At 45.5% G+C, this 13213-nt stretch overlaps 1 protein-coding gene across 2 annotated transcripts; it reads left to right on the top strand.

The window, feature by feature from the left end:
* The first annotated feature begins 2034 nt into the window (after nt 1-2034).
* On the top strand, nt 2035-11154 carry INSIG1 (insulin induced gene 1). Of its 2 annotated transcripts, none has more exons than XM_030444898.1 (6): nt 2035-2243; nt 2606-3030; nt 5709-5833; nt 6492-6658; nt 7137-7236; nt 8840-11154. In XM_030444898.1, the coding sequence occupies exons 2-6, from the start codon at nt 2622-2624 to the stop codon at nt 8867-8869; spliced, it is 831 nt and encodes a 276-aa protein (XP_030300758.1). In that variant the 5' UTR covers nt 2035-2243; nt 2606-2621; the 3' UTR covers nt 8870-11154. The 2 variants fall into 2 exon arrangements, with proteins under 2 accessions (XP_030300758.1, XP_030300757.1); XM_030444897.1 differs by lacking the exon at nt 2035-2243 and adding an exon at nt 2283-2347.
* Nucleotides 11155-13213: the final 2059 nt, after the last annotated feature.

Raw genomic sequence — 13213 nt, forward strand, 5'->3', positions numbered from 1 at the left:
CACATCAATGAAAGACAATTGGAGCCATCATTGAATGCTGATGGCCCAGGAACTTGGACCATCATTCTGCCCGTCTCGTGCTTGGCTAGCAACTACTCTTATATGCTCCATATCATCACTTGGAAGCCATTGGGTCCTACATTCTTTCCAGCTGTAAAGAGGGCATATGTGAAAAAGAGGACCTGCTGGCACCAGTGAGGCCACGTAAATAAACAGGAGTTCCAGTTATTCCTATTACCAACACACTAGCCAACAGTGTGTCCTGGAGAACCAGCATCTTAAAACAGAAGCCTAGCAGCTGACTCCTGCAGAAAACCACTGGTGCTAAACTCTAAGGTGATGTACAACAAACACAGTTAACCATCACTGATGAAGTTTCCATATTCTTGCAGAATACAGAGGATGACCATGCATTTAACTGTATTTTTATGATGCTACACTAAGCTAGGTCCACCATGACCCAGGTTTTGCCAGTGCTGCCACAGTAGCTGCTTAGCTTGTCAGCACCAGTCAGGAGCCTGAGACCTGTTGAGCACCCCATGGCTGGCAGCTGATGCAGTTCCTGGCTTTGGCACAGTCTTTGTACACAGTCCTGGGTTTGGTGGAATCTCCTTACACCATCATTTTAGAATTACAACAGCCAGGATCACCAATCCTTTCATCTTCAGAAGACGCCACTGTAGACGCCTTCAACCCTTCCCATGACTAAGAGCCATCTCCTGAGGGGACAGCCCACCATGAATTCATGGAATGGGTAGGGTTGGAAGAGACCTTAAAGGTCATCTACTTCCAACCCCCCTGCATGGGCAGAGATACCTCCCACTAGGCCAGGTTGCTTTAAGACCCATCCAAGACCCATCCATGGCCTTGAACACTTCCAGGGATGAGACACCCACAGCTTCTCTGGGCAATTCCAGTCTCACTAGCTTCCTACTGTGTAGTCAAAATCTTCCTTCTTTCAGTTTTAAAATAACGCCTCATTCTATCACCACAAACCCTTGCAAAATGCCGTCTCTTCTCCAGGCTGACCAACTCTCTCAGCCTATGTTCATTGGAGAGGTCCTCCAGCCCTCTGATCATCTTTGTGGCCTCCTCTGGACTTGCTCCAACAGCTCCATGTCCTTCTTGTGTTGGAGGCCTCAGAGCTGAACACAATATTGCAGGAGGGAGATTTGAGCAAGCAGGTAGGGGCTGGGGTACAGAGACCATCTTGTAGCTACAGGACGAGGGGTAAGGGTTTCAAATAAAGAGGGTAGATTTAGGTATTAGGAAGAAACTATTTCCAGCCAGGGTATTGAGACACTGGCACAGGTTGCCCTGAAAAGTTGTGGATGCCTAGCGGTGTTCAAAGCCAGGTTGGATGGGGCTGGGAGCAAGCTGGTCTAGTGGGAGGCGTCCCTGCCCAAGGCAGGGGAGTTGGAACTGGATGATCTTTTAAGTTCCCTTCCAACTCAAACCATTTTGTAATTTGCACCACCATCCATATCAGCACCATCGCCGCCTCCCTAGGGCCGGCGGTTTCAGTCCCGGGCTCTCCTCAGGGCCGAGGGGTTCAGCCCCGGGCTCTCCCCAGGGCCGGGGGGTTCAGCCCCGGGCTCTCCCCGGGCTCCCCTCAGCCCCCCCGGGGCAGCGCTGAGGGGAACCCCGCGCGCTTCCCCCGCTCGGCACCCGGAGACGGCGCGTGCCCTCCGTGCCCTCCGAGCGCTCCCGCCCCCCCCCCCCCCCCCCGCTGGCTGCGGGTCGGGGGAGGAGGTGAAGGGGGGGAGAGGGGGAGGGGAGGGTGTGAGGCGTGTGCCAGGGGCTCCGTACGGTCCCGCAGCCGCGGTGCGGGACCGGGGTGCTGGCCGGCGGTGGGCGGGCTAGGGGTGGGGGGCGGGTGGTGTGTCCCGCACGTCATATCAGCCGCCCCGCCGCCATTGGCTGCCGCGCCTCACCCGACTGGACGCGGGCAGCCGGGCTGGCGCGGCGGGTCCCGCGCTCGGCGCTGGCGGCCGGCCCCGCCCCGCCCGTCGCGGCCCGGCCCCAGGGGAGGGGCGGTGGAACGGAGCGGAGCGGCGGGAGCGTCGCTGCCTCCGGCCGCCGGTAGGTCGGCGGCGGGTAACGTGACACTGGCGGCTGGGGACTTATAAACCTTACACGGGGAGCAGGCCGGCGGCGACGAGCCAGGAGGGAGGCGGTAGAACGGCGTCCGTTCGCCCTCCCTCACGGGTTGAGGCGGGAGCAGCGAGCGCAACCCCTCTGAGGTGAGAGGGAGGGGAGGCCCGCGGCCCCGATGCCTTGCGGGGTGAGGGGGTTTACTCCCCCGAACCCCATCCCCGAGGGATAAGGGGTCTGCGTGGGTCTGGCGGTGAGTCCCCGTCGGTGTCTCACCCTGGGGCCGAACCCTCCGGATCGCTGGGGCCAGGGACCCGCTGCTGCTGTCTGGGGCAGCGCAGCCCCTGGCCTTGCGGCCGCTGCTGCGGGGCTCCAGCTTTCCCAGCTCCGTCGGGCTCTGCTCCGTTCGCCCGGTGCTTCCCGAGCTTGGCCGGTGTTGGAGGCGGCGGTGCGTGTCGGGGTTCGGCCTGGTCCGGCGTTGGGGGTTTAACAGCCTCTCCCTGTGTTTCAGGACCCCGGTGAAGCCAATGCCCAGGCTGGAGAACCGCGGCTGGAGCTGTTCCTGCACTGCCAGGGGAAGGCACAAAACCCAGACGGGGGACACGGCTGCCGGGATGGCCACCAAGGGGGGCGAGATGCTGAATTCTCCCGCCTCCAGCCCCTCGCTTACGCTGGCGGGTAACGGAGCACGGACCCCCAGCACCTCCAATGCCAGCAGCAGCAGCACCTCCAGCACCAGCACCACCAGCACCACCTTGAACTTGAGTCAGCACCTGGTGCAGAGGAGCGTGGTCCTCTTCGTCGTCGGTGCTTTCATGGCCCTGGTGCTGAACTTGCTGCAGATCCAGAGGAATGTGACTCTCTTCCCTGACGAGGTGATTTCCACCCTTTTCTCCTCCGCCTGGTGGGTGCCCCCGTGCTGCGGGACAGCGGCAGGTGAGTCTCTCGCCTCCACATGGGGATGTGGGGGGGAAAGTGTCCCCATTCCCCCGTGGGGACGAGGGAGGGGTGGGTGCTGAATTTGTGACCTGTGCTCTTCTGTCACCGGAGGCATTGATATGAAATGTGGCTTTGGAAGGCTGAGTGCCCCTTCCATCTCTATCAGTCACCCGCTGCGTGTCCCAGCGTTAGGGTTTTGTTGTTGTTTTTTGGGGGGGATGGGAGCTGTTTTGTTGTTTTGGGTTTTTTTCTGGTTAAACAGTGCTTTTTTTCCCCGCTGCGCGCTGCGGCCTGGAAGGGCCCGTGAGCGGCTCCCGCTGCCCACGCAGCCTCCGCCGTGTGGCAGCGCGAGCCCCGTGCAGGATTTCCCCGTCTGTGGCGTTAGGTCGTGTCCTGACCCACCCCACACCCCCCCACCCTCTGCCCCACGGCCGGGCACGGGTGGGAGCAGTGGGGCCACGCCGTGGCGCGCTGCCGCAGCCAGGCCCCGCCCCCCGCTCGCCATTGGCTGCCGGCGAACTGGTGAGTGGCGGGCGGCGATCGCCATTGGCTGCGGCCGCGAACTGGCCACGGGCTGGGCCGAAAACAAGGAAGTCACGTGTGGCGGCGGTCGCTGCCCGTCCCCTCCCGGTAGCGCCTTGGGGTGTCCCCACGGCACCCCGAGAGCACCCCCAGGGGACACCTCGGCTGCCTTCAGCATTCCAGGCTGCTCTTGTAGCACCCTTGGCGCTACCTATAGCATCCTGACAACACTCCGGGCAGTCCCTGTAGCCCCCCCGTGGAGTGTCTGTAGCATTCCTGAGGGCCCCTCTAGTATTCCTGGGGGTGCTCTGTAGCATTCTTCGGGTCTCTGTACCACCCCTGGGGTAAACATGGTGTTCCTGAGGTCCCTACAGCACCTTTTGAGGTATCTGCAGCATCCACGTTGCTGCCTCTAGAACTGCAGTGCAAAATACCCCCCGATAACTCACACTGGTTGAGTGCTGGGTGCTGCAGCAGCTGCAGTGTGGTCGGTACAGCAGCTGGCACTTAAAAGTGTACATTTCTGTCCTTGTCAAAACAAAATAAGGCCTTGATGAAGGGTTGGAGGATTAAAAATGCATTGAATATTGAGAAATAAACCCCTGTTAATTTTTTCAAATTTTGAAAGTGAAAGTGCTTTTTAATTTGCTTTTGAAAGATGGAGAAGGGACTGTTTACAAGGGCATGTAGTGATAGGACAAGGGGAATGATTTTAAACTGGAAGAAGGAAGATTTACATTAGCTATGAGGAAGAAATTCTTCAGTGTGAGAGGGGTGAGACACTGGCACAGGTTGCCCAGAGAGGTTGTGGATGCCTGTTCAAGACCAGATTGTACTGGGCTTTGAGCAACCTGCTCTAGTGGGAGGTGCCCCTGCCCATGCAGAGGGGGTGGAACTGAATGATCTTTAAGGTCCCTTCTAACTCAAACCATTCTTTAATTCTTCAAGCAACCCTTCCACACTTGTTTGTTGTTTTGGGGTTTTTTTTTTAATGTAATGGCATTATCATGTGCTGTTTATATGTACCTTACATAGTAAGGGAGGATGAATGGTAGTCCCCAAACATGAATGCATGATAAACTTGCATGGTGAAAAGAGCTTGTTGGAAGATGTGCTTCAGTAGGAGTTCTCATAGTCCTGGCACAGTGGGATTAAACTTTGGCATTTAACTGTTATCATTAAGTAAAAGTCCTGGTGACTGGCCTCAGAATAATGAAACTGTTTAAACATCAGATCCCATGTTTTTCTTAGAATGGTATGTCTTTTAGCCTTCTTAAATGAAGTTATTCCTCTTGGGAGTTCGAGGGGGGGGGAAAGGAGTGGGAAAGAAAACTAAGATAGATGTCATGTAGAGTTTAAGTAGTGTGTCTGACCCCTGAGTTGGTGACAACATAAGGAGTTTCAAGGCTTAGAAGAATGAAACTCATCTAGTGTTTGTGCTAGGAACTGAGCTAACACTAACCTGTTTTTCTTCTGCAACCAGTTTGCAGACTGATAAGGCTGAGAAAGTGTTTTATGGAGATAAAAACTTCGTATGTATGAGTAATTACTTTTCCCTGACATAACTGTGGCTGATGGCAGGTGTGTATAAGTTCAGTTCTGCTTCTGTTTGGCCTCAAAATTCATCTGATTCTGTTGGCAACATGGGCTGACTTACAGCTCAGCAGAAGAGAGAGCAGCTGTTCCAGGAAACTTTTATGTCCAGGCAAATATTTATGTCAGCACCTGATAGTGTCAGCACTTACAGATAGTGAGTCAAGATCATAAAACTGTCTGCCCTGCACATGAGCAGTAAACACATATTCCATTCCTCACTGTCATTTTTAAATTATGTTTTGTTACTTATTGGTACCAAAGCAAGTGTCTGCTCAGGATGTCAAATGAGATTCTTAACAGAGGAAAGGAGCTTAAAGTGGAGTACTGTAACATTGCAATATACACATCTGCTTTAAAGGTTCAAACAGAATATTGCTTGCTGGAGTGGATTATTTTATTTCTTTTCTGAAGCAAGGGGTAATAAGTGTCTTCATCAGCCTTACAGTAGTGTGGTACCTCACTACTTTGTCAAGCATTTCTCTGCCAAACTAATACTTAGTAATACTGAAGTAATAATTTTATAATGGTTAGTAAAAACAGTGTTACTTCTCTTACAGCTGTTGTTGGCCTGCTGTATCCCTGCATTGACAGCCACCTTGGGGAGCCACACAAATTCAAGAGAGAGTGGGCCAGCGTAATGAGATGTATAGCAGTTTTTGTTGGCATTAATCATGCAAGTGCTGTATCCTTCAACTAGTTTACATTGTTCCTTGCTGTGCTTAAGTTTGTTGTCATGACACAGTCACTGCCATTCAAGTCTGGGAGAATTATAAAGGTAAGGAGGGTGCTACTGGGAGAGCCAAGCTTCTGTGAGACCTGCAGTATGCTGCTTGGTTTAAGAGAGATAACACAGTTTACTTAAAAGGAGTTTGGAGACCATTCCAGGAGGGAGGAGGGGGAGACATCATACTATGTCTGTTTTAAGTTCAAGTATAGCAGTTTAAGTTGTGTTACCTGAATCTGTATAGTGTCTGCACCCAATGCTTACCACAATTAACTAATGAAGTACACTGAGAGTGTTCTTTGTGTTGAATAATGATGGTTTGAGCAGAAGAGCGAAATGGGCAGAGGTAATGGGGTTAATTGAGACAAAATTCATATAAAGTTAGACATATATGTCTTTTATATAGGACATAAGTTAAATGTATTTCCCTATAGTATATCTTTTAGGTGCTCATTGGGAGCTATGATTGCTCTGCAGGTCTGAAAACCAGGTTCTTAACATACTGTGTTTAGAGATACAGACTCCTGCTCCCTTTGAGTTTGAGTTCTTCCTTGTTCAGTCTCAGCAGTAGGTTGTCTGTACACATAAAAGGATTGTCCTTAACATCTTTTTCCAGAAACTAGATTTTGCAAACAACATCCAGCTGTCCCTGACTCTGGCAGCCCTATCCCTGGGTCTTTGGTGGACATTTGACCGTTCAAGAAGTGGTCTTGGACTTGGAATTACAATAGCCTTTGTAGCAACTCTGATAACCCAGTTTCTTGTATATAATGGTGTTTATCAGTAAGTTAAGCTTTTAAAACAATATCTCATCTCTCTTTATCTTTGCTAAAACCTGGGGTGTACATGCACTGGAAGTCAGTTATTAACATACTTGGCATGTTCTTATAATATTTTGTTTATCTAAGGCAACTAATTGTCCAGTTGTTGCAAGTGATCAAACTGAGAAGTGGGGGTGGAGGGTGGGGGAGCAGACAAATTGGGTTGTGTGTTGATGAGACAACAGGTCAGCAGCTAGAACTTCTAGCTTGGTATGTCAATAATTGTTTCTCAGGAAAGATGATTTCTAAATTTACCTGGCTAGGACATTGGCTTTTAGAAGCTTTAATAAGCTTCAGTTATTAAATAAGTTAACAGACTTAATTTGGTCTCCCTGTGGCTTCTGTGTTAGTGGGCTTTTTTTGTTTGCTCTAACATCTTACTAAAAGAATGCAAGGTGATGATGATAACTTGTCTCTAACTTACTCCTTTTGTTCACTAGGTATACATCTCCAGATTTTCTTTACATCCGTTCTTGGCTTCCATGTATATTTTTCTCAGGAGGTGTGACTGTAGGAAACATAGGACGCCAACTGGCTATGGTAATTACTGTATAATTAGCATTTCCTTGAACAATCCAAATACCTTCCATTGTTGTTAGTCCAAGAGAAACTGTGCCTGTAAGGGTATGACTCACAAATGTCAGAGATAAAGAGATGTCTTCCAAAGAGTTGAAATGTAAGCATACAGCATACTGTGTTGCCAGTAGAGAGAAAATTGTCTTAGTAAATGAGTATCTTCTGTATTTAACATTTTCCACAACAACCTAAATAAGACTGGAACCAGTATGCTGCTTCTGGTCAGAATTGTAATTGCCCCTGCTTTGTCAGTACTTTGAATTAACATTAATGTTAATATTAACATTAAGGTAGCTAGAAAACAGACACAGATGGGCTTTCTCTTATTTATTTATGCAGTAAAGCATTTTTCTTATGTAGCTGAAGGAGCTGTCCCTGCATAGCATTAAATTCCACCACTCTATATATGCTCTTTCTGGTCACTTAAGATGTAGTTCAAGTATCAATCCACATAAGGGATAATAGACTACTATCTCATTTACTCAGTTCTTAAGGAATCATTTCCTTGTAGCACACTTAAGAGTAAACCCAGCTGTATGCTTGCACATCATCCTAAGGCTTGGTTGTGAAGTGTTCTGACAGTGGATAGTAATAATTAATACTGTATTGATTTCACTTCTGTATTTTTTGCTGCACAAGTCCTTTATCCTGGAAAACAACCTTCAAATATTTCACTTCTCTAAGGCTGCTGTGGGTCAGGTGCCTTTCATGTTAATGATGGAAGGGCATTTGTAGACTTGGGAGTTTCTGAAATACTTGTCTCCAAACTGTTCAGTAAGGAGGAGAACTGCTTTTTGAGACTGAATTATGAGTGAATAAAAAGCTCAGTCCAGAGTTAGCTGTTCTGCCTTCAACAGGCTTTCTGTCTCCAGTGCCTAGCCTTGCTAACCAAGAGTTGGGTGCTAATGTACTTCTAACGTGAATAGTCTGAACTTGATGCTGCAGATGGAACTAAAACCATCTTAAAGGTCCCTTCCAACCCTGAAAATTCTGTGATTCTGTGAAATATCTTTTGCTTTTTAGTGCTTGAGGCTGCAGAACTGTGAATGCATTCAGTATTGGCACATATATTGGCATTTTGGCTCTAGAATGAGAAGAACATATTACAAGCTTTGTTTTAAAGAAAAATTGTTTGAATTTCCATATGGACACACTATAGGGTTTCATACTAGAAAAGAGACTCAGGAGGAAATGAGTAAGTCTGTCTGATACCAGGCTTTGATTGGAAAATAACTTCCTCTGGAAGAATGTGAAGCTCTGTGTGCCTTCTGCTAAAAAATAAACTGAGACAGGAAAGCTAACAAAGCCTTACAAAAAGCAGTGTGATTGGTAAATGGATTTATCAGCCTCTGAGGCAGCACAGAAGCATAGTGACTTTTTATTCACAGTTCAGGAGCAAATCCTTGTTAAGCTTTTATAAGAAGCAGTGCTTGCTGGGTCATTGTCAGCCTAACTGAAGGTAGCTGACTATTCAATAATTGAAAATATTGTATAATGTAGTCACTTATCAAATGGCTTTAAAGTATAATGTGGGGTTTTTTTGTGTTGTTTTTTTTTTTATCCATAGGGTATTCCAGAGAAACCACACGCTGACTAAATCTTTGAAGAAGAGAGCACAGTGCCAGTGTGAAAGCAACTTTACGAAGATGTGCTCCTGTTCTAAATTGAAGATTATTTAGGAAGAAATAATCTTTTTTTTATGGGCTCACTGCACAAATGACTTGTGGAAAAAATATTAATCCACTCTTAGAATAGCCAAGTGAAATTAACTGCTTATCTTGAAATCTCACCTTGATTTACCACATAAGCATTTGCGTATGGCTGTTCTCTGGAAGAGTTTAACACCAACTTGCATACAGCTGGTCAGGCTAAGTGGCAGTTTTCAAAGTATTAGATTCCAGTGTAAGTTACTGAAGCAGCTGCCACATTTTAAAGCCTTGAAACTGAAATGTAATTACAAGGTCTTGTATCAGTGCCCAAAGGAAGTAGATCGATGGTGCTTAACAATGATGAAGTATGGTTTAATAGGAATAGTATTTATCCAAATCTTTAAAAAATAGGGTTATTTAAAAATAAGAGTGATCAAAACAGGCTAAAGGCATTGCACTAATGCTTTTAAGAGTCATATGAAGGAATCATGCCCTTTCTTGTAATGCTGCATTAAGTTTCTGTCCTTCACAGTGGAGAGGGTTGGAGGGTCAAAAGGTTGAAAGTCACTTAGTTTGGAATTTCTAAATTATTTCAGTACAGTGGGTGAACACTGAAGACAATCTTGTTCTAACATGAATTATACTAGGAAATTCTGACTGAAAGTTTCATTACTTCTGAAACTTCAGTCAGATTTGCAAGACTCGAGTTCAGGCCCCAATTCACTAAAGAATTTTAAGTGTGTGTGTGTGAGTACTCCTGCTTAATATTAAGATGTATGCTTTGGTCTATCACTGAAGGAGGTCTTAGGTATCTGAAATGTCTGGTGTCACTGAATAAACGTACATTGTAGGCCACTGCTTGGCCATGGAGTATGTGCCCCCAACTCCCTAGATCTGCAGTTTCCTCCTAGAGGTGTCCTTGATCTTGCTCGTGTTTAAGTCAGGGTTTTGACTGAAAGGATTGGCAGCAGAAGCACACCTAAAATGTGATTTAAACTGTATGTGAACAGTAGCTCATTTTCTCAGTTCAGTTTCTGAAAGAGATCACTGCTTGTTTTTTCACAACCCTATAGAACTTGCAATCTGTGATTGCCTGCTTAAAAAAAAAAAAAAAAGTGCTTATGTCACTACATTAAACATTTGGTGTTTCTTAATACTTAGTTCTGGTGAGCACAACGTATTCATTTGATTGCTTAGACCACAGGAGACCTAAATAGCAAGTATTAGGTCTTAAAGTTGAAGTGCAATGTATAGTAAATCTGAGCCTCATGTTCTCTTCTATATCAATCATTTCTTATGAGAGATTAAAGAGAAAAGGGTTCTGAGTTCATTTCAATGCTGCATGGAGTCAAATGGAGCAATAATTTATTTAACTAGTAAAGCTAGTTTTGTTGTATCTTTCATTGAACCCAAATTTTTAGAACTACTCCAATTTTGTGGTTATGGTGTACTTGTAAACGTTTATGGATTTGCCTTTTTGTATTATGCAAATTTATTTTGTGTGTGTTCATTTCCATTCTTAATGATTTCAGATACATTTAGTGGCATCAGTTAATGATTCACCCATCAAAAACAATGTTGAGGGAAGGTAGCAGTGTTCTTGCTGTTTTCACTCTTTTAAGGGAATGCTGTAACTGCTGCTTGTGCTTTTTTGTAGCAGGAAATGTGTAGCACGAAGTCTCTATTGCAGAGTGGACCCCAATTCTAATCCTGCTTTGCTGTTCATCAAGAGTAATTTCACTGGTGTAAGATCCTTTCTCAAATGTTTAAGACCTAAAAAAATCACATTTTATAGGAGTACTTGAAGAAAATAGGTCCTCAGATCAGGACTGGATCAGCTCAGCTATTTTAAAACTATGCTACCTGCTGGGGAGAGAGTTTTGTAATCATCTTAAAACCAATTTCAAAATACTATAAACCTAGATGTAAGTAAAGGGGACAGTGATCTCTACAGCTGTTTGACTGATGGAGAAGTATTTATTTGTGAAGAGTGCAACTAAATCTGTATGTGTTAAAAATAACGCAGCCAAAAATGTAAGTCAAAAGTTCATTTTTTGCCAATACTTCTGAGTATCTTAACCAAAGTGATTTAAGTTTGGAAGAACCAGGAGGTGAATAAGGAAAATTTGCACTATTCTGAATTTGAACACTTAAATTCTCATTCTTACTGATAAGTTTTCAGCGGTGTGTTTGGTTTTACACTTTTTTTACTATTAAAGTTTTAAGATCAAGTGGTGTTTGCCTTGGATTCTCTGTATTCACATTATGCAGGAATCTTTCCTGAAAAAGACCAGTTGTTATGGTTGCATAACAAATACTCAGTCATGCATACTCAGTGGTTTAAAACAACAACAAAAAACAAACAAACAAAAATTCCTGAACTGAAATTAGAGATAAGCTTTTAGAGAGGTCTCCAGCTTGAATTAGACACTTCAAGAAAAGATATCTTGTGCCAAGAATGTTGCATAACTGTATGTTATGCTTATGTGACTTAAGGTATAGGGTTTTATTATTACTGTCTTCCAAACTGCTGAAATTCACAAGTTGAAACAAAATACGGAGGGGGCAGGGTAAGCCTGAAGATTCCTGTGGTGGCTTTGTTATCTGCAGTAATAATTATTAAACTCTGGAGCACCTTAAGGAGCACAAGCAGTGAGAATGGGTAAGCACAGCTGATAAGGCTGAGCAACTCTAAAACCTGCATCACATGCACTTAAATATTTGTTTTGGACTTCTAGGAGCTGCTGCATTTGTGGTGAAAACAGTAGAATGAGGTTGTGAGTTTTCATTCACATCAGTGCAGAGTGTTGTCTTACCTGAAGAAATCTTCATTAGGAACTTCTTAATTGCCTCAGCATCTATAGCCTGTATTATCTGTCAGGTGGATGTATCAGCTGTGGAGGGAGCTGTTAACTGCTCCAGTCTGAGTGAGGATGCCCCAGATGCTGCAGGTAAAATGCTTTCCCTCAAACTCTACTCAGGTTTTGCCAAAAGACATGAGATGCAGCCTGGTCTTGGACAACAGGAGGGTGTCCTTGAAACAGGAAAGTGTGTACAAAGTTTCTAAAGGAAAGAAAATGAGTCTTCCCAGAGAGAATGATGATTTCACCTGTGGATAGTTCCTGCAATTGCATTCAGCAGGTTATTCAGCCCTTGGCTTTAAGCATGGGGATTTGCAGGTGCTAAATTAGCCACAGGAGGGCCCATAGTCTGTTCTCTGAATACAACAGGAACATATTGAGATGAATAATGAAATTAAGTCTCAATTGCCTTAGTGCACATCAAAGTATGTCCAAAATTTATGAGAACAAAGCAGTACATGCTGAACTAATTGAACAAAACGTATTTCTAGATGAAAGATCATTGAGGACCCTGTCTAGAAACCTGTGAGTTGTGTGGGTGACCAGTTTCTTGCAGCTAAGAGCTCAAAAGGTCCCTATAGCTGATGGTGATTTCTCTGGGCAATGAAATACTACAGGTGTGTCCCATACCTTCTTTGTTGTCCTTCCCCTGGATTTAAATCCACCTGTTGTGTAATGATGATATTCTCTATGGGCTGCATCTGGGGACAGGTGAATGACACATGCAATAAAATGACAGTCCTCGTGCCTGGCTGTGTGGTAATAAAGTTTGTAGAAGGTGCTACTGGCCTCATCTCCTTAAATTTTGAAGACTGAGTTCAAAGTGTATGATAGTCTATAAACAATGCATTACTGCCCCAAAAGTCCTCAAGGGTCAGAGCTCTCATTTTAATTAGTAAAGTTTTAGTCAAGCTGCAAATGGTGTTTTCTCTGTTACAGTAAGTCATGCCTAGGTAGTAAGTAGTTTGAGTGCTATTATATTGAAGTACCAGAATACCAGGCAAGGACTACAGAGATTACACTAGCTTCTTGTTTCCTAGGGATTAAAATACCAGTTGTGAATTAGCCTTTTTGCACAGAAATAAAACACAGCTACATTTTCTACTGGGTCAGTAGGTGGTCAGTGGTTCCTGCACTGCCCTGTGGCAGGTGAGTATCTCCTGGGCCAGCCTGGTGTGCTGGGAAAGGGATGCTAGCTCCTGGAGCTGCTCCAGGGATGCTCCAAGCTTCCCAAAAGCAATAGACATTGAGTATTGTTTGTGCTGATGTTGGTTATTTGTTTTCTAAATGGTCAGAAGGAGTTAAGTAGCTCAAATAGCAAGAACTATAATAGTCACAGAGTGAATTACAGCTGGATTTTGCTGGGAAGGACAGAGGAGAGTCAAAGGTTTTTATCTCCCCTTTCTCTACAGTTTACCACCAGACAGCAAA

This window comes from Calypte anna, chromosome 2 (genome assembly GCF_003957555.1).
Source record: "Calypte anna isolate BGI_N300 chromosome 2, bCalAnn1_v1.p, whole genome shotgun sequence".
Classification (NCBI taxonomy): Eukaryota; Metazoa; Chordata; class Aves; order Apodiformes; family Trochilidae; genus Calypte; species Calypte anna.